The 21,377-nt window shown below is 43.1% G+C and overlaps 6 protein-coding genes across 6 annotated transcripts; 3 read left to right on the top strand and 3 right to left on the bottom strand.

The window, feature by feature from the left end:
* Positions 1–1,591: 1,591 nt before the first annotated feature.
* On the top strand, positions 1,592–2,976 carry PADG_04292 (uncharacterized protein; the record flags this gene model as incomplete). Its single annotated transcript, XM_010761101.1, has 2 exons — positions 1,592–1,734; positions 2,094–2,976. 2 exons carry the CDS (start codon positions 1,592–1,594, stop codon positions 2,974–2,976), a joined length of 1,026 nt encoding a protein of 341 aa, XP_010759403.1.
* Positions 2,977–4,775: 1,799 nt separating this feature from the next.
* On the bottom strand, positions 4,776–5,541 carry PADG_04293 (adenine phosphoribosyltransferase; the record flags this gene model as incomplete). The annotated part of the gene is made up of 2 exons (XM_010761488.1): positions 4,776–4,918; positions 5,040–5,541. The coding sequence occupies 2 exons, from the start codon at positions 5,539–5,541 to the stop codon at positions 4,776–4,778; spliced, it is 645 nt and encodes a 214-aa protein (XP_010759790.1).
* A 3,843-nt stretch (positions 5,542–9,384) lies between these two features.
* Positions 9,385–9,756, top strand: PADG_04294 (uncharacterized protein; the record flags this gene model as incomplete). The annotated part of the gene is made up of 1 exon (XM_010761489.1): positions 9,385–9,756. One exon carries the CDS (start codon positions 9,385–9,387, stop codon positions 9,754–9,756), a length of 372 nt encoding a protein of 123 aa, XP_010759791.1.
* A 764-nt stretch (positions 9,757–10,520) lies between these two features.
* Positions 10,521–12,230, top strand: PADG_04295 (uncharacterized protein; the record flags this gene model as incomplete). Its single annotated transcript, XM_010761490.1, has 2 exons — positions 10,521–10,670; positions 10,884–12,230. 2 exons carry the CDS (start codon positions 10,521–10,523, stop codon positions 12,228–12,230), a joined length of 1,497 nt encoding a protein of 498 aa, XP_010759792.1.
* Positions 12,231–13,051: 821 nt separating this feature from the next.
* Positions 13,052–15,495, bottom strand: PADG_04296 (uncharacterized protein; the record flags this gene model as incomplete). The annotated part of the gene is made up of 13 exons (XM_010761102.1): positions 13,052–13,120; positions 13,181–13,287; positions 13,391–13,502; positions 13,565–13,612; positions 13,711–13,798; positions 13,862–14,031; positions 14,099–14,386; positions 14,437–14,518; positions 14,572–14,708; positions 14,771–14,988; positions 15,041–15,113; positions 15,178–15,218; positions 15,285–15,495. The coding sequence occupies 13 exons, from the start codon at positions 15,493–15,495 to the stop codon at positions 13,052–13,054; spliced, it is 1,644 nt and encodes a 547-aa protein (XP_010759404.1).
* A 5,170-nt stretch (positions 15,496–20,665) lies between these two features.
* On the bottom strand, positions 20,666–21,125 carry PADG_11738 (uncharacterized protein; the record flags this gene model as incomplete). The annotated part of the gene is made up of 2 exons (XM_010761664.1): positions 20,666–20,860; positions 20,907–21,125. The coding sequence occupies 2 exons, from the start codon at positions 21,123–21,125 to the stop codon at positions 20,666–20,668; spliced, it is 414 nt and encodes a 137-aa protein (XP_010759966.1).
* Between the last annotated feature and the right edge of the window lie 252 nt (positions 21,126–21,377).

The following is a 21,377-nucleotide window of genomic DNA, read 5'->3' on the forward strand; positions in this document are numbered from 1 at the left end:
CCTATTTTGTTTATCTTGATTCTAGTTTGAGTTACAACATAGTTGTAACTGCACATTTTAAAATTATCTGAGAACTTCTTTGCCAAGTATTTTGAAAAGAAAGATTGAAGTGATAAAGTAAATATCATCTATTAATATGTGCTAAGCTTAGAATGAACGAAATGTCAAAAGAAAATGTGAGAAGCACTATATCATAAAAGAGTAGAAAGATAGACACTGCAAGCACTATAAAGAAAAGAGCATAGTGATAAGTAAAAACATAGATATAAAATTGAATAGAAGCCATCACAGCTCACTCTAGAGTCAAAATGATAATAAGACAAAGTTTCAATTCATCTATCTAACTAGGTAGCTTGTGATGAGAATACTAAACTGGGGATTAAAATGTGGAATGAACAAGCAACTGAATATGAAAAGATGATTGAGAATCAGAGCAGATTAATATTAACTATTCATATTACAAGTAGTCGCGCTGTAACAGTAGCTAATCACTGAATCTCTTGAAAGAAATTTAGAGGATTCAGAGTGTTTATATACATAAATATATGACAATAGATTTTATCTTTAATCTTTTATAGAATGGAGAAATAGCAGTGAGGTAATCTGATTCTTCATAAAGTGTCTTAGATTGTTACAGCACAGCTGCTTGTAATATGAATTAAGATTGATTCAGTCTGTCCTCAATCTCTTCATATTCTATTATCTTTTTATTCTATATTCTATTTCTCAGTTTAGTATTCTCGTTGCAAGCTACCTAGTTAGATAGATGAATTGAAGCTCTGTCTTATTTTCATCTTGACTCTAGATTGAGCCATGATATAGATAAGCAGTGTGAGGGCAAGGAGCTAGTATAAGAAGTCTTGAAATTACAAAAATATCTTTAAAAATATAAAACTTACAAAAAAAGCTAGAAGTAGATAAAGTAATACATAATATCATATCAGCATAATATAGTTTATAATTATAGAAGTATATATGTTATGTATGATTCTTTATGTGATAGAGATATATTATTTGCATGCTATTGTCTCTAAAAGTGAGTAAGTTTTATGAGAGATTGAACTACATTTATATACTGAGAAATTGAATTATCTTATTTCTGATTGAGGGAAGGGGGGGGGGAAGAAGATTTCATATACATGATGGTGTAATATAAGAGATAACAACTGCAGTGCTGGCATAGTGAGAACTAGTGCTTCCAGAATAGCTTCAACGCTAAAGGCTGATATCTGATAATAATGATTGATATGCTACTTTACTATTGACTGTATTTACTGATACGATCTCATGTCATTTTTCTCTATGTGTTTATATCTGGCAATATGCATTTCATAGTTGAGAAAATTTAAAGCAATTGCAGAAGTTATATCAGTTATATGACCAGTCTGAAGATAGTAACTAACTAGTTAACTATGCTAAAGAAAGAATGCACTAAAGTCTTGAGAAAACCACAAATATCAAACAAAAGACATAGAAACTTATGAAATTAAGTGTATTTTTATGAATGAATTTTCCTCCACTGAAAGACAGTTTACTGACAAAGTGGTATACTGATACCCGCGAGCATATCACAAGAAATAAATGAAATGACATGGATGCGAAAGGGTTTGAGGATATTTTACTCGAGTTTTTCCTAGTAATTGAGCGTATCAAACCACTTAGCAGAGCTATACGAGACATTCTTTTCCTGTATGGGGACAGAGGAATTATTGTTAGCTCTTTGCAAGACTTGAAGTATTTATATAATCATGTTATCAAGGTATATGATGATGTGATATCTCTGATTGAAGGTTGAATTCATTAAATGGAGTGTGTGTTGTTATTATATTTGCAAATGATTTGGATATGTTTGTTTAATTCTCTAGAATAGATATGCATTTTCAAAGGAACTTTTGACGAATTCTTGGGTTCTTTTCTTTTCATAATGTATTTGATGGGATAATAAAGCTCTTTATGAACGGTTAAGATCAATCTCTAGCACCAATGGTTGGAAAGCTGTTGGTCACGTGGCTTCGGATTTAGATCCCGCCACCAACCATCTTGGTTTGATCTACAATCCTAAACATTGACGCAGTTCAAACATATTATTACAGACGCGGGGCCGTATGTCGCTCGAGCATATTCAACTCCCCCGGTTTATACCCGCATAGCATACGAAAGAACCTTGAGAAAACAAGAAAGGCAAGACAGGATAGAAAGATGCGCGAAGAGACCTCTGAACTCTCTCGGTCAGGTCCAATAGCGGCAGCAGTTGTAGACGCTGCACCCTTTTCATTTACTACAACAACAACAACCGTAATCTCGGAACCATCCCTCGACGCACCTCTTAAAATTGCATCCTCTCCACCCCAGCCTAACGATTATTTCTACTTTGCATATGGTTCTAATCTCTCCCACTCCCAAATGTGCCAGCGTTGCGTCTTTAATCCAGCCATCTCAGCCAAGCCCCTCGCGATCGCGCGCCTAGACCGGTGGAAGTGGTTCATATGTGAGGCCGGGTATGCGAACGTTCTGCCTCCGGACTCTCTTTCTAATCCATCTCTGGAAGCTGACGACGAAGTTGTTTACGGAGTTCTTTACAAAATGACCCCTGAGGATGAAGATCTCTTGGACAGATATGAGGGAGTGGACCGTTCAGCACCACCCACCCCGCCAGATGGCCCAGTTGGCAGACATATGCGCCCTCGCGAACAGGGCAAGGGGAGTTATAATAAGTGGTATGTTCCTGCGACGGTGGTTAAGTGGTTGGATGAGAGTGTGAATCTAGAGTGGGATGAGGCGCAGGAGCTGACGGTTTTGGTGTATGTTAATGAATATAAAGTGAAGGAGGGTCCGCCGAAGCAGGAGTATATAAGGCGCATGAACAGGGGAATTAGAGAGGCGGAGGCGCTGGGGTTTCCTGCTGACGCTAACTGGGTGGAGAGGGTTATGAGGAGGTTTATACCGAATGGGCCAGATGCGGGGCTAGAGTCATAGAGTAGAATGTATATTTATTTATTTTTTAGAACTGAGACGAAGTTGTACTTTGTTAGCAAGAGGTTAATTTATACCCTTATAGTTACGTTTTTGTAGAATTCAGAAATACTTATTACTCCAAGGAGCACTTTCGTTTATTGATGATAACTAGATGCTTATCCAACCCCGGCTCCTCCATGAGTCCAGCTACGACTCCACTTAACTCCCATCATGAATTTACATGTGCATAGGGTTCTACTTAGCTACTCAGGTATTAGCCTAATATAGAGACTACTAGTAATAATTAGTTCACTATGAAGTTTCTAGAACTGATATCACACCCTCTATCTAGGCTCGAGGTAAATACTACGGAACATCACTCGTTAACCCTGTCCATCCCCCAACTCTCTAGACAAAAGTGTACAGAACAGAATAACCATGAAGGTAAAGACAGAATGGCAAGCTTGGTTGATTGCAGAGTTTGCATGCTACGAGAAACGACTATTGTGGAAAACAGATCACGTGACGGAAGTGTCCGACAGTTTAACTGGCATTTTGCCTTTCTGTAAGACGAAATCCGTTTTCAAACGATATCAACATAATATAAAGATATAAGAACCGGAGATATATTAAAACGTGTGCTGCCAATGTTGCTTCCCGGAGTAGCTAGAGGGTTTATTCCCACATATCAGGCAGCCTGAATGGTTAACTATCAGCCAGTTACCTAGTTACCTAGGTATAACTATACCTAGGTATTCAAATGCAAATGCACCTACACTTGAAATAAAACGCCGGAACACCTTCACACCAACAAACCACTCTTGTGATAAAACTCTTACCCATTGTTGCAGGTAGGAAAAGGGGGAATCGCTAAAGCGTGGAAAATAAGCTCCAGAGAGAAGAGTGGATGCATTTCATTTCGGAAGGAGCCCAATAATTTATGGTGCTTGTGTACGCTGGTCGTATGAGGATGCAACATCAATATGGACAGATATTAACGGGGATGCGCATTAGGTGTGTTTAATACTTCCTCGCGGGTACAGGGAAACAGAGAACTGTATCTGTGATCTTTCAGGATGTTTAGTTGGATTCTTTGTTCGTATCTAGTAAGCTCGATGGGTTGCAGAATCAAAAATTTTCGGCGGGTTTTCGAAAAGGAATTCATCCCACTCGAACGAGCCGAAGTACATTCAATGTGTGGATATTACTTTTGCACGTTCAGGAAGGGCGCGGGGCAAATTGCGTGTGCGTGAGCGTAAGAGCCGTTCTCCCAAAACCTCACAAGCAAAATTTTTGCAATCCAAGCTAGTAGTTATGCCAACGGAAGACGGAACGGAGAGGGTGGTTAAGATGACAGCCAGATGAGCAGAGAGTTTTTCTCATTGAGAAATTCCCATTGTTATTTACGCTCAGAAAGAATGTTTTCATCAAATCAGCCAGTCATTTGTATATTTCAGAACCATAAAACAAAAATCAGAGGAATACACACAAGGCATTATTATTATTAGGGACGTCAAGGGAAGAAAACATGATACCGTAAAAGATGAAACACAATATAGACTCATAGCCCAGAGAAGGTCAAATAAGACGAGGAAGGAATAGAGGGCATAAACATGACAGGTAGTGTCTAATCAGGTGCATTAGGGACTCAAACATTCTGATTTCTTTTTTAAAGGAGACTCCGTAAACGATACTTTCACAAAGTCTAACAATTTTTTTTTTAGAAAAGAAGCAAAAAGTCAAACATCAAACATCAACCGCAGTTGGGTTGCGAGACGGTCGAGAGGAATAGCTCCTTCAATTGATAATTGTGGAAGAAATCATTGGGTCGACAGAATGGTGTACGTGGGGGCGGGGAGCTTTTCGCATCCCTTGCAGGAATCCAGATTAAGCACGAAGACGAAACCAAGAAGATTGCCTCCGAGCTTTTTAACGAGAGCTCCAGCTGCGGCTGCAGATCCGCCTGAACAGAGTTATATGCTTTAGCGGCGTTTTCCCAAGGTTGTGGGGTATAATGGTTGTTCAAACAACGACCCGTTCAACGAGGACATGACAAGACAAGAGAAAGGGAGCACAATGCATACCTGTTGCAATAATGTCGTCTACCACAACTACTTTCTTTCCCGGCTTGATAGAATCCGACTGTATCTGGAAGCAATCCTGCCCATATTCCTTCTGATATGTCTCTGTCTCAACCGGACCTGGTAGCTTGCCCTTCTTCCTCACGGGCACGAACGCAGCCCCCAGCCTCAACGCGAGGGAAGGGCCAAACAAGAAACCTCTGGCTTCCAAACCAACAATGACATCAGGCTTCTGGTCTTCACCGTATGTTTCGAGGATGTGCAGTTCTAAACATCTTATCAGGGCTTCGTGGAGAGAAACATCCGCGAAGATAGGGAGGATGTCTTCGAACAAGATGCCTTTGGAAGGGAAGTCCTGGAATTGGCGGAGGGCACCGCGAAGCTCTATCTTAAGACTGGAGAGTTCGGTGGTGGCGGAGGGATTGGTGGAGGGGTGTCCGGAGACCTGGGTGGTGGTGGCATCACTCTGATGGGATGTCGGATGGTTGGAGGGAGGGTCACTCATGCTTGATGAAGGGAGAGCCGAAGGGGAAGAAGGAGAAAAAAAGACGAGAGAAGAAGAGAGCAGAAGAGAGGAGAAAGAAGAAGATGTTGAAGAAGCAGATTTGCTGATTAGTCGTTAATTAGTTGTTGTGATGTGCACAATCACAGTGACAGATGATATGATCAGATAAAAATTAGCAGTAACCTTGGAAGAGAACACAGCTAAGAAAATGAAAATTAAGGGGATAAAATCCTCTTTAAAACCTAAAATCCTTTTTATTCCCGTCCATTATTCAGACCCCAAGATTAAGTGGAACAGTCTGGATTACAAGGTCCCGCTGTCCTACTCCCCGCCAACCCATTCGGAGGTGCAGATGGCTGTACGTGTCGGAGAGAGTATGGGATGGGATGGGATGGCACAGCACAGTATTGGATGCTCGTCCTTCCTCTGGTCTCACCATCACGCAAAGCCACATATGGTGCCTTGGTTCTTGGCTTGGTGCAGCAGCCAGTATACAAGAGAGGATGGATAAATTATACTGCCCATATGACTTATAAAGATGTCCTAATAACTATGTACGTGATCTGTCATACAAATCTTGATGCAAAACACAAAAAACAGTAACTAACTAGGTACATACATTTCACAAATTCACAGTAAAAGGACAACAGCTGCCAAGGTAACTAGTTATGAGTGGGCCTTTCATAACTGTCTGTAATTTCTTTTGGAGGGTTCTTTTCAACTGATTTATCTAAAGGCTTAACCACTGGCTCCTGATACGAATTTCCAGTTATCAATATACATGCGGGATTCTTCATTCATCCCGCCAGAGTTATCTATTCCCCACTTTAAAACGGGAAAAGCGAGGAATTCGACAAGTGGACAGGAACAAATACATCCTTGAAGGTGTGGGAATGAGGGTTCCCAAAACCATAACTACCCTCATGGATCTGTCAAATTACTACGGAGTAATAACTTCCTGGGCACCTGGGGATTTAGTTTCTTATTATCATCAAACTCCAATATGTTGGACCCAAATAAATATCTCACTTCACCTTACCTAGGTGACTTTTCCTTATCGCTGGTAACTTACTCCTGATTCATTGAGACGACACCACCCTTCCGCTTGCATTAGCCCGACTCCTCCATGCGTTAGGGACGGAATGAACATACGGTTGATGAAGTTCTTCATTCTCAGCCTTCCAAACCTACGTCCTCATCAATCGCAGACGGCCGGCCAGGGTCCCACTATGATATCCTTGCAAAAGGACGAAGCCAGTCACTTTCGCGCAGGGGGGGATGCTGTCCAAAGCGAATACTCCCCATCTCTGCGTCCGATAACAGTGTAAAACATGACAGGGGAAAAAGGCTGAGTTTGTTCTCTAATTTTCTGCTCATTGATCTATTGTTAAGTACGGATACAGATGTACAATTAGTCTGTTTTATTTTCTCACAAGGTAAGACAACAGCTGAAATTGTGATATAACTAGTTATAAATAGAGAAGAGGTTAAATGTTGTGGACTTGAAGCATACTTCGCGGTATCTGCTTTACCCGTGGCAAACAAATCATTTTCTTTCATTACTGGAGTTTCACGAACAAAAGTACTCCTATAGATTTGTTCTGGCTTTATATCCAGCATAGATAGTTACCTCTTAGTTACCATAGGCATTTGAAGCATGAACTCTTGAATCATTCCACGCAATGACATCCATACATAATGACATCTCAATCATCACGAACTTCAAAAATAAAATTCTTTGCAGCCATTCGCTGTTTATTATTCAGGATGTCAATTATACAGAAATTTACAAATTATAACGAGGAGACAAACCTGTCTCCTCCGAGTTAATACTGTAGGGAAACCGGCTGCTGGTGCTGGTACTCCGCATTATTGGGCAGCGGGTTCGGTTAGGGATACTTCGCTTCCTTAACTGCCCCCATTCAAAAGCTCTCTCCATCCAGTAGTTAATCAGCTGGAGGGTAGAAAATAAACTATGCATGCAGAGATCCCGTTTTGATGACTTGTCAAACCCTAGAACGGGAACTGGTGTGAACCAACTTTTATTTTATTTTATTTTTTTTTACTGGGACACCGCGAGCATATTTCGGACAAGAAATTCTTGTAATGGGTAGTTATAGTTAAACAATCTTGCTATGCGAGACTCAACTATTTTCTCTGCTCTCCCTCACAAACCACAACCCGTACGCTGCGCGTGGGAATCATTCCCTGTATAATCCATCAGGATTATTTGTGTGTCCTTTCCCTTTCCCCTTTCCTGTTTCATTTCCATTCTTCCCTTTTGTCAAATGTGTCACGCATAGGGATAGTGCCAGCACAGCGCACCTGACTGGTAGTTGAACTGTTGCTCTCTAACGATATAAGTGTTTTCTCTTCCATATGCAGATTGTAGATATCGCGGCGTTCACTGTTTGTGATTTAGGAAAGGGGAATGCTAACACTTGTAGATAAACTAGCTCCATTCTCTTCCTTCTCACTCTGCTTCTTCCATTTTCCTTCCGTAAAATTGTTTCTCTGATGCAAACCTCTATGCTGTGTTTAGATGTACATGGGGAGTTCTCGACTCCGCCATGATAACAATTAGCAATAAACATAAACTCAAAGTTTTACCACACGTAGCTCCTTCATTCCACTTCCTCTGGGCATAAAAGTTTTATAATACAGACAGGACCGTCTGGATTGGGAGGGGATTGTACTGCTGACCTAAGAAATCGTTCATGTGGTGAGAAAGTAGGGGTAAAACATGTATAGGATAAAGGTAGTCACATTTTAGCAGAACTCCGGTGGGTTCCCCTGGAAAATATAGGAAAGATGTTGGATAAGACAAATGGCAATTCAACTTCTCAAAAAGAACATTGATGTGATTAGGCAGCATTTTAGATAGGGACCCAGTTTCGCCAGGATTGGGGACTCTAGGTAGAGCGAGCACGTAGGTGAACAATACGTCATGTTTCAGAAACAGAATCAAGGGGGAGAAAAGATTTTAAGTGAGGGGTTAAAAATATGGCAGCTTTGAAAAGAACACTGTTGGGAAGATGGAGTGTTAATAACTCAGCACTAGTCTGTGCCTTGCAGAGTTAGGTCGCTGCATTCACGTCATATCGTCAGCATGGACAGAGGGAGACAAGTAGATAAATTGGGGAATTGGCAGGGCCACTATTTAGTAAAGAAGATATAGCAGCTTCGCTGACTGACCTCGGGTACAGACGAGAATCTGCAACATACGGGATGGGGGATTTGGAAAGGCCTGTCCAGATGGATATGTGGAGAAGGTATAGTGGACAGATCAACCTTCGCAACATAGTCAGGGGCACAATGAGGAAATGACAACCAGTTCCAAGGTTTACTGCGTCAAATCACTCCCATTTGGAAGAAAGAAAAGAGTGAGTGATGGAAGAGAGGAGTTGGCCCATGGAACAGTCTAACAGATGAATCCATGTCAGCTGATAGATCTTGGAAGAGGTAATAACATATTGGAGATTCCTTTGCATAGCTGGCAGTTGGGATCTGTTGGGTCAAATTAGAGCCACGACCTCATAAATGCGAACTCGAATTGACTGAAAGAGTTGAAGGAAACTCAAGGCCGGAATGCGCAGCTCGTAAGCGAGCGGGGAAGATCTGATTGGCTGCGGCGGGGGATATCACATCGAGGAGGCTTATAACCCACGCCATTCCCCCCCATTGAACATCTCATCATTCAAATCTCCTTTCTGAGCACAATGTTCTCACATCCCTCACCATATGTAAATTCATCCCAAAAAATGCGGAAAATCACACCCCGAGACCCGGCTTTCAGTCCTGCAACCAGTTCATCACTAAATTAGTGGCTGACCCCCTGAAACCATGTCATCGCTTTCCCTTGACGTGGGCAAGGTCAAAGATAATGAACAGTTCATATCATTCGGTTTCCACGGTCGCATATCGTATGATTTCGAACTTTTCCTGCCATTCAAGCATTTGGCTATCGAGCGAGTCACCGTTGACAAGACAGGTTATAATCACGTGATATACGGACGTCAAACCCAAGCCTTAACCCCTCAACACCCGGGTTCTTCCACATCCTCCACAAATGATTGCAAACAAGAAGAAACAGACCCGCTTCGGGGGCAAGATTCTCTTCGAAAGAATCCACCGACTGGAAAGAAAGGCCAGCATCCTATCCAAACTGTCCGACAAGGCGCAAACGGGAAACTGAAAACGACCTGGGCAAGCTAGGGCAAACCAAACGCCATAGCCCAGGAGATAATGCGAGAATGGTCGGCCGGGCCTAAGGCTGTTCCAAAAGCTCCTCTTCCGACGCGGCTGCCGACACCGGATTTATCGAACTGCCGGCCATGTTTGCGTTGAGCTTTGTTCGGAGTCGAAAACCCGGGGTAATCGAACCGAATCCATACGGTTGACTCTATCTGATAACAATGAATAGACGTCCCCACAGCTGTGAAATGCCAGCCTTTGTCAGCTAGATTGGCAAAGTGACATAACAAGGTTGGAAAATATATGGAAATTTTTGGAGGTTTGGGTAGCCTGGAGTTATATGGATTTTAAGGGACGAGACTTATTGATATGACTGTTGATGATATACATAACATTCAGAGTACAGAATACAGAAGAAGGACTTACCCACTCATGCATTTTAATGCTGATACTGAAGGTTTTGCATGTTGTTAAGGGCAGTGATGTTAGTTTCGAAGTTGATGATATCTGACAGAACGTTGGACAATGAGGAATCACGTGAGGTTTAGTGTCATGCACGGACCAAGGTCGCTTAATCGAGTCCTTGATTCGAGTGACTACTGATATTAAATTCAACAGCGTCTTTTTCTTATGTTCTCTGCTTCATTCCATTTCTATTCCCTGCAAACCTGATTTCCTCCAGAAAGACATCCAAGTATGATGCATCAGTGTCATTAAGTTGGGGATATGTTTCATACCTTGTGCTGTCTATCCTCCTTTTACGTTCATTGCTAGGATCCTACAGGATGTCCCCTGCACGTATCGCAGAGGGCTCCGAGCAAGACAAACAAATCTTAGCTCTTGCCAGAGGCTTTGATACTCTTATTGAAACCATTCAGAAACTGACATGGCAGGAAAGAGAGTTACGGAGCAAACTGCAGTTTGCTCATGATGAGGTACGTTGTCACTCTTTCTTTGCTTCGAAGTTTCCGTTCCCCCAATGCCTTATGATGAGAAAACCTTTGATTAGCTCTAGATCAGCAGCTGCTTTTATGCGGCAGTGACCGATTCAATCTGCATGTATTAGCTGATATGGCATTACCTTTTTCTCTACTCACTCTTTACACTACAACTACCCAATTGGCATTATCTAATTTTGTGATCAACAGTACCTGAAGCTCGCCGATCAGCTCCCTAATCGATCAACTTCTAGAACAGAAGTAGCGGAGAAGATTTTACCCCTGCCATTTCAAAAGAACAACTACGACGTATCTACAGATACCACTGGGTGGATCTACGACGTAGAAAAAGCTGGCTACCTTGCAGCCCTAGAGTTCGAGGCAATTGCCAAAGGACTTGACGCGTACAGAAGTTTGGCTGATAGACGGTCCAGACGGGACATACGGGATGGGCATCATCAAAATGCAAATACATGTCTTGTTGCGGTGGATGCCGAAGCTAGGTCTTCTATTGAGCGTGATTTCACAACCAACGGAGTGCAGGGGAATCTTCAGTGTCCATTTGCCATTCCAAATGGCCATGGGGCGACCCCTTCCACCTTGGCGAACGGGAATTCAGACTCTTGTGCACAAGTTCATGACCCTATAAGGGCTGAATCTCTCCAGGGTACGCATTCTGCTTCGGTTCGGGATGCTGTTCCCAGGTGTCCAATTAGATATCTAGATGACCACTCTCCAGAGGAAGTGGCAAAATATTTCCAAAACCACAAGCATGAGATACCTCGAAGCCACACTATTTGTATTCAGCGTTATCAAAAAGATTCGCAGAGCATCCGCCAACTCGATGAGAAATATGGTGACATGGTCAATATGATCAAGGGACTAGGGCTTTATCATCAACCGTATCTTCCCTCAACCGAAGAGCATAGTAGGCCGGGTGGCACAGAGTCTGTTTCTGTTGGAAGGGTAGAGAAGTGGGCTGAAGATGTTAGCGCTAAGTCTCCAAAATTAGAAGAGGTCATGTCACCTTCCCATGACAGAGGGGACGGTGAGGCGGAGGAAAGACGCAGTTATTTCGAACGACCTCTGAGAGACGTTCGAGTAGGCGAGTCACCTAGTAGGCCGTGGGGAATCCATGTTCCAATTTCTCAAGAAGTCGCTCAGAGTGCCATTGTTTCCCCAAACGCACCTACGGGTGCAGATTATGAGAAGACTGCTCCGGATATCTCATCCATCTCAACCCCAATTCCCAGGAAATCGAAAACGTCACTGCCTGCGGGCCGTTGTCCATTCCATACTCTTACGCCTAAAGAAGTCCCTCCGAACGCTACAGCGTTTCCTGGCTCTTTGGCAGCTAATTTAGAAACAGAAGAAAGCCCTGAGCTTCAACCACCCAACAATCCAAATACTCCACTCAATCCTCATGAAATCAGATCTCCTCCGTCCCCTCCTGTGCAACCGAAGATGGTGTTTCAAGGGCCTGTGTTTTTTGGTTATTCGGCGGAACAAGCTGCTACGCTCATCCAGAAACTTGGCCATTCTAGCGGGCAGAAATGACAAACTGTACAAAAGTTATCTTCTCGCACTATTTGCCGTTATTCGACGTCAGATTTTTTCTGTATTACATACACATCATCCACTGTCGCGATTTTTTAGCGTTTGATGCATTCATTATATTTCACCGTTTCACAACAGGCTGCAACCTGAGCATATTTCATGAAGCCAATAATTTTGATGGCAAATTGCTACCTACCACGAACCAAGCTGCATGATTTATCTGTTTGCTTCACCCCGCGAACTAAATTCACCTCCATCCATCCCGAATGCACTATCAACCTCTTGTGCAAATGAAATACATGTACTGAAACCATATCAGAGTCAACTTCTTAATATTCTACATCTTTTGAATACTCCCTGAATCAATTCATTGTAAATAAATTTTATATCACTGATGCATATCCACTAATTCGGCTGGGTATTAACCCAAAAAGCCATCTCTTGGGTTACATACCAATATCTAACCATCCATTGTGGCTCCAATCAATAGTAGAGACCGCACACTCACCAACATACCTGGAGTAAAACTATACAATTTGCAACCAACAATCTGACACTTTTCAACTACGACACACAACGTTCACATTTTCTCTGCTGCTATTCTAAATGTGCAGATTTGGTGCATCATTTCTGTTCTACACCCAATTTTCAAGTTCCAATCCCCCAGCTTGAATACCTAATAACAGTTCAAGTCCCGCCAGCAGTGTAATAATAATTTCTTGACATTTCGGAATACACCGTATTCAACCTTAACACCAGCACTTCCACCCTGTGTTCCTTGTGATCGCTGTGCCAATACTTCCAAAGGTATATACCAGCTCCTAGTGCGAGACTATATTTTGCATGTTTCGTTTCCCTATCTCACGGAGCTTCTTACCATACAGATATATCTATATGATCGGTTAGCACAAGGATCTCAAGAATTTCCATTCACAAGGGGGCTTACGAACAAGTGGGAGGAACGGAACACCAAGACCCAGCGATAAAAACGCTAGTAATCCTGCACCCCAGTCAACCCCCAGGGTTTCAAAGAGGCGCGAGCCGAAAAGTGGAAATACTAGAAGAGCAATTTAGAGTTTGATATATGACTATTTATGGGGCCATGAATGGACGTTGGAATGATACTTGCCTCCCGCGAAGACAAAACGGAGAAAAGATACTGCGCGAGCTTAGCATATATAGCATTTTTAATCTGGAAATGTATAACTTGCATGTGGCCACAGCCGAAGCAGGGTAAGCAAAACAGTCCACAATGTAAAGCTGGATTGCCATCTAAATATTCTAGGTTAGTCTTACATTTCTTATATGGTACAGGCACTGGGTTATCCTCCTACAAATATATTCATTGCTCCAGCAGCGAAGACTACGAAGCCAACTAGAGGCTTTGAGGTTGTTAGATAAGTCAAGCATTATAAGAAACAGGTAACTTTCAAGAAGTATAGATAGGAATCGGGTTGCAGGCAAACAAATGTGAACTCACCACGATGAAGTGATATTTCAGTGCAGAAAACCCATAGAGGAATAAACCGGCTACTAGCAAAAGAGCCCCGGGGAAAGCGGGTACCAATCTAGTATATTGTACACATCAGTTGATTTGCAAACATTACCAATGAAGAATGTGACCCTGGTACCTAGACTCTGGGTTGTATATATGATCGGGGCGAGTCTGGCGTTTGTAAATAATCCCATGTGCTTTAACAGTCACAACCAGACCTATCATATTTCCAACCCCCTGGGCAAGGAGATCAACACCGACAATTCCAGCAGAGTGGCCGTAGCCTTCCCCGAAGATTTCTGGAAACTAAATGTTTGGATGAGGTCAGTTTTTATACACTCGAGGCTGGTAAGAGTGAGCACTCTCTGCATACTGTTACAATAAGAAGATATACTTCCCCAAACACCGACGAGAAGTACAGTGAGAGTAAAAATAGAACAGGATCAACAAGTAAGTACATGACCGGGCGAATAGCGGATGAGATAAGCGACCCTGCCCCTTTTCTCGGCACACTCCCCAGGCGTAAATCCATTACGGTATACAACTCCCTTTGTGGGCGTAAGCGTCTATTTTTGAGAAGTTTCCGCTCAAGAAGTACTGGAGCATATGACTCTCTCATGTACAAAAGGGCTGCAACCTGTAAGAATGCAGCAGCCGTAGCCTAGCCAGGTATTAGCAATGACAGAAGAGCTGCGGGAAGATTATCCTTACCGGAACCCAACAGGTCCATCTCCACGAAGCTCGCTCGGAGATCCAGCCACCACAGGCTGGGCCAACAACAGGCCCTAAAATTCTGAGTGGTGTCAGAATAGAATACCTACATATTCATTGGACGTAGGAACTCACAGTAAGGTGGACATCAAGGCGGAAGCCTTAGTTCGTTCTTCTAGGTCCCAAATATCTGCAAGAACGCCGCCAAAAACCGCCAGCCCACCAGAGCCTCCAACTCCAGCAAAGAAACGGCACACAGCAAGTTGAACTGCCTGCCTCCTAGTTAGCCAGCCCAATGACAACATACTTCTGTGGGGCTCCAGGAGGAGTTTACATTTTGGGCAAAGCCGGCTCCCAAAGAGAAGGCTATAAACGCTACATTGCCTAGACTAACGACGATGGTTCTTCCGTAAATCTCACTCAGAGGGGCAGCAAAAAGAGGACCGAGGGAAAATGCAAAAACAAAAATGGAGATTTGGGCGGCACCTAGAGTGGGATTTTTTATGCCAAGGTCGGCCATCACGAGGAGCAGTGCCGGAGCGAATATGGTACCTGGAGTTATATAAGAGAAATCCGTTCAATAAACAGAGATTGTGAAGCTAACTGGAGAATGTAGGTAGAAAACAATACCCTCCCGTTAGGGCTGTAGTCACCCACTTGGCCTTTCGGGACCAATTCTATCTCAAGTTAAAAATGCCGGATACAGCAGAATATTCTGCGGAAACATATAGGGGTTAATACACGAGGGTTTTCCGTGGAGTCTGGATTTAGAGTGACCAGATCTTACAAGCGCAAAGTTAGCCTGTACTGGGTTGAACGATAGATTATCAAACAGCAGAGTAACATACCTGGATCCAATTCGCGTAAACCTGCGCCATCGAAGAAAGCTTTGTCAGGACTGGCTTCTCGAAAGTTCAATTCTTCTAGGTATCGTGTTGTGACCAAGTCCTTCCGGGCATTTTTGGGTTCATTGGAGATGCTCGGACGATCTCCAGCATCAATAACGGCACTGGATGTGTGCAGGACATCCTGGTCTTGTTTTATTTGACCAATCGACATACTCAGAGAGGTGAAATTGGAACTGATCGAAATGAATGGCTGGCATTGAAATTGGAAAATAAGTTCCTAGCGGCTTTGTTTTTCTTTTGAGAAGAAGATTAATCCTCATTATTTCAGAGAACTCAGGAGGAAATGTAAGAAATGAAGTAGTTAGGAGGATAGAACATCCATGGTTATCAAACTTATCCCAACATAGAGTGAGATCTTGGGCTCGGACTAGGCGGTGTTTCTCCCAACACTCCTCAGCTCTATATTCAAAAACATGACGAAGAAGTTTCATACTAGGGAAATAGGACCACCCGACTGCTGGTCTGGGTAGATCCTGTAACACCTCCACGACTGAACTACGTGGAGTGTCAATGCTCACGCGGTAAGTAAATAACTGCAGTCTCAGAAAACGTGGGCATGTTATCAATTCCTGGCACATTGTTCTCGAATCTTGTCAAATCACGACTTCAATCTCGGCAAGTGTAAATCTTTTGCTGTGTGTTTGACTTTTTCGAAGGCCGAGACCATGATAATTTTCACTTTTCCGCCAGCAGGCCAGGATGAGCTTCATTTTAATTCGCCATTCACTTCTTCTCAAATCACACAATAGTGTAACGATCGTTATTGAAGGAAGGAAATGTTCTGTCGATTTCGATTTGCAAAGAATAACCCGACGGGTGTGAGGAATATGGACCAACTTCTTCCAAAAATCGACCCCCTTTAGCACAATGATTCAATCAACGCTCCCACAATAAGGGGATCAGCTGGTGAGCCTTTTCGCACATGCCACCACCTTGGCGCCTCTGACCACTAAGTGGGGTAAAGGGAGACATGCGTCCGGTGAAGGCATACCCAGAAATTACTACTCTGTGTAAAACAGCGTCCAAGCTCATTTTCATTTAACGATCACAAATATATCCCTTCACGCCTAATACGAAGCTAGGCAACAAAACCCTGTAAGGACCATTTATGCAATCGTAAAGGAGAAAATCCGTGTGCAGCCAGGTGTTTCTGGAATGTTTCCCCGTTGGTCCATGTTCCAGTATGGCTACACTGGCCTCGAGTTCACGGATGAAAACATGCAGTTTGTGGGGAAACTCTTCGGTCAAAAGGCTATTCTGGCCACTTAAAGTATCAGTGCCCGGAGAAACCGTCAGCTATTACTCGTGGAAATTGCAACAAAGCAGTTCCTCATGATCATGAGTGTGCCGAAGGGAAAGAATTCAGCCTTTGATTTGGCTTTCTGCTGCAAAGGCGGAAACCCGTCAATCAAGCCAATAAGGCTACGAAAGGAGAGATTCCTCAGAGCCACGGGTAGATAGGTGCCGACGCGATATTCAAGCGGGTAAAAATTGAAAACCCTAGGAAAAATTAGAAAGGCTAATGAGGAAGATCTTAATGCCAAGGATATAACTAGGCCCCAAGTGAGCAAAGCCAGTGTGCTTGAATACATATGATTCAGTTGCCCTCCGACAGTTTCTAGTATCATTCAATCACCCTATTCCCAATGGATACAAGAACATCAAAAGTCGGGTTCAACGATTTATCATGCAACAATAGACTAGTCCGAATTAAGGAGACATAAGCTGTGGAAGAAACCTAAGCAAGAAAACTTAGAGTGAGTTGTGCTAAACAACTCAAAACTGACATCCAATGTAGGGACAGGGTATGCTTTCATTGAAGAGATTAACTAACGTAATCAACCACCCAACGCCCGTTTACACCCAACGCCCGCTCAAATCTTCATTTTTCATTCATCTTTAACCACCCACAACATGCACCACGAAGCAGTTATACAAGCCGCGATTGATGATTTGAACGCGCAACTAACGCCTAATTACACTAAAACTGCCAAAAAATATGGAATCAGCTGATATACATTGTCAAGGCGTTATAGAGGCGTTCAAATGTCAAGAAAGGAAGCAAGCTCTATCCACTGCAAAGCTCTCACTGATTCGCAAGAAAAACAACTCCTTTTTCATATCAATCAATTGGCAGATCGCAGTTTCCCTTGTACGCCCCAAATCCTTCATAATCTTGTTGTTGAGATTCTAAAAGCACCTATTGGAGTCAACTGGGTGGCTCAGTTCTGCGAGCGCCACAAGGATGTGATCAAGTTGCTCTACCTGCGAAATATTGGCCAAAAATGCAAGATTGCAGACAATTCTGCATACTTCAAACATTATTTTGATCTTGTAATGGATTTCTTTCTTATACTGCTTTTTTAATTCTCATCTTGCTAATTTATCTTAATTTTTCAGCTGCAGGCAAAAATCACGAAATACAACCTTGAACCTGCGAATATCTACAACTTTGATGAGAAAGGATTCCTATTAGGATTCATTCACACCCTCAAACGTATTGTATCGATTAATTCGCTCAAATAGGGCCGTATGATAGGTGCCAGCCAGGATGGCAGTCGAGAATTCATAACACTACTTGCCTCAATTTGCGCAGATGGAACTTCGCTCCCACCTGCTCTCATATATCAAGGGGAATCAAGAGATATGCAAGATACTTGGCTCGAAGATTTTGATAGTGAAAAGGATCAGGCCTACTTCGCTGCTTCAGAAAATGGGTGGAGCAACGATGAATATGGGTTAACGTGGTTAAAGAAGATCTTTGAACCTCTTACAAAAAAGAAGGCAGGCCGCGGATATAGACTTCTTATATTGGATGGCCACTCATCCCATGTTAATATGGCATTCATCAATTACGCAGATCGGAATCGAATTCTACTCGCTGTCTTTCCTCCCCATTCTACACACCGATTACAGCCGCTAGATGTTGGGATATTTGGACCATTGGGTAAATCATATTCCAAACAACTGAATGAACGAATGAGAACTGGAATGGGATTCATACGCACTACAAAGAGGTCGTTTTGGCAGCTTTTTGACACTGCGTGGAAGGAGACAGTTACATCTTCAAATATTGAAGCTGCATTTGCTGCTACTGGCCTACATCCATTCGATCCGGAACGCGTTCTTAAAAAGCTTCAAATACGACCTTGCACCCCCCCCCCCCCCCCCGACGCAAGATATCAACCAAGAACACCTACTTCTATTGTTGGCCTGCGGAAATTGCTGAAGCAAGTCAAGCAACAGCAGCATCAAATATCTAATGATCTCAACTGGGTGATCCGTGCAGGGGAAAATCTTGCTCTTGATAAAGAGGTTCTTTTAATAGAGAATCGGCAGCTTCAAAAAGCTCTTAATCAAGAGAGGAGACGTCGCAAGCGTGGCAGGGCAATGGGGTTGCTAGATCCCTTGAATCCATCATTGGCGCAGTTCTTCTCGCCGGCAAAGGTGCAGAGCATCCGCGAGAATTTGGCGGCCTCAGAGGTTGCCAAAAAGGATGAACAAGCTCGTAAGGAGGATGCAAAGCTGCAACGCACTATTCTTAAGGAATAGAAGGAGGCAGATATCATCCAGCAGAGGATGGAGCGGGAGGCAGCTCGCCATGCCACAAAACAGCAAAAGGAAATGGATAAGGCCGCAAGAGCTGCTCAACGGCAGATTGACAAGGAGCTTAGAGATGAGAAAAAGGCTCAGGAGCAAAAAGAAAAGGAAGAATGAGCTGCCGTACGGCTACAATCACGATTGAATAAGAAGATGATTGAAGAATTCAAAAATCACCTTACTAATCGGGAAAGTAGACCCTTGATTTCGCAAAGAGTGGCTAAATCGCGTTTTCAGAGCCCTGCCAGGGTGCCCACGGATCCACTGCCAGAGGGATATGACGATATTGCAATCTTCTACTGGTTTAATGACTGCTTGCTCGCTGAATCTGCCTCCACCCAAGATTTCATGTTCTGGGCGAGTTATTAAGCCAAACAAATGTTTACTGAATTAGGTATATATTTTTATATGTAATTTTCTATGTATATTTTCATCCTATAATATATCATCTTAAAATCTAATTGCGTTGTTGAAATAACGTTGAAAATATTTCATCATAGTGATGGCGAAATGGCGGGCGTTGGGTGTAAACGGGCGTTGGGTGGTGGATTACGTTACATGGTAAAAGCATTTCATTAGTTCTCAACCTAACGAATGAGAGAAGGATTGCAAAATCATGCTTTTTAGATCATGAAGGATGGCGTCAACGTTTGACCATCCTTCTCACGATGAATGGAATTGATTCAAGATGTGTGCAGCATCGAAACCTGGAGTTTCGCTGGGGCCAAGCTAGCAGAGGGTATGTTGGTACTGGCTTTTTTGGTCTCATTTAATATGAAGGAACAAGAATAGGAGGTTGATATTTTCCATTTCCAGCCGTCTTGTAGTGCTCCCAGGGAGATTTGTGTAGAATGTTTCTGAGCGCATCCTCCCAATCTCGACATTGAATCCCCTCTTGGATATCACGTTCTCTTGAATATTTTTCTCTCACGTATTTCGCAACGGGAACATAAAACAGATCTGGGTTATAATAGTTACATGGTTTGTAGCATGCAAAAGGGCGTACGGGAAGCAGTTAACAGGATTCACTTAGCACAGTTATCGTATATCAAGGAATTTAACGCTTTGATTGAGTCCTTGTCAGTTCCTGGGATTACTGTACCATTACACCTCAAAAAAGGCATGCATAAACATATGATGGTCAAGTACTGCTGAAAGCTATGTTCAAAATAGGTTTAAACACAACACATGCTGCACCTACATACAACCCAGCAGATATTTCTGATTGGCGGATATTTAAGCTTATTTGCCCCTGCAAACTCTCTACAAAGTATGCCCTGCTCATGGGTTGAGATGCGAAAAAGCATTTGAGCCTCGGAAGAAATAAACGTGGATTATAACAGAGTGGGGGGTTTTCAATGTTGTGACAGAGGGATTCGACACAAGATGATAATTGACGTCATAATCTTTGCAGCTGGAAAAGTATAAATGCAATTTATCAGAAGATTTACTGGTAGTTTTCATTTGTAAATGCGTTGTTCATAGGTGCAGAAGTGGCTGTAAACTCACATGTGGATGCACGTGTCAGGAAGCAGAAAGGGAAAATACGAAGTATTAACAGACCTTGGATCCATGTGTGCTCCGTCTCTGTAAAAACGAATGCCCATAGCCTAAAGCTAACGCCCTCCGCTGAAGGAACAACACTCCTTTCCAAGTTGCACATGAAAATTGCCAATCCATTATATGAAAATTCGTAAAAAAACACCCCTATCTGGTGACCATCATTGCCTTCTTCCCCCACCACTAATTTCCCGTTCTTGCTGCCTATGCCTGTCCTGCTCAAGAGGAGCTCTTCCTGGTTCCCAGGAGTAGGCGCCTTGCTCATGGATACCATCGAGAAAATTTGTCCCTACCGGAACTCCTGGCGGGAGTGCTTTGACTCCGCCTTTCTGTTTGTGGATCATCGCTGCAGCTCCCTATGGAGCCTGAAATATTCCGAGAGTGGTGGCTTTGGGGACAAACGGGGCCATGGCTGGAAAGAGAGGGCGACAACTGATTGCGGTTGGTTTGTGAAACCGAGACATACCCTGACCCGACTGCGGACACAGAAGTGGGCATGGATGTGCCATTAAACTCTGCATTGTTGTTAGTGGTAGAGGATTGCATTGATCCAGTTGATTTCGCTGTTCCATGTTCGTCTATTGTAGATGCATATATCTTTGCCGCACGAGGTCTTGCCATTGGTATCTGGATTTGTAGGCTGTAGGATTGCTCAGAAACCGGGTTTTGTCAAATGGAGCGATCGAGTGTAGGGAAATCGGTATTGGCAGGCGGAGAGATCTAGATCTAGAGAGTGACAGGTTTCCCAAAAGTTTCGGCATTTATAACGATATCAATGGTCGTAATGCATGCGCAGATGCATATATAATAATGCCAAGATCAATTTCAACGATGCCCATAATCCATAAGGGATACGCCTCATGCTGTTCATCG

This window comes from Paracoccidioides brasiliensis (genome assembly GCF_000150735.1).
Source record: "Paracoccidioides brasiliensis Pb18 unplaced genomic scaffold supercont2.4, whole genome shotgun sequence".
Classification (NCBI taxonomy): domain Eukaryota; kingdom Fungi; phylum Ascomycota; class Eurotiomycetes; order Onygenales; family Ajellomycetaceae; genus Paracoccidioides; species Paracoccidioides brasiliensis.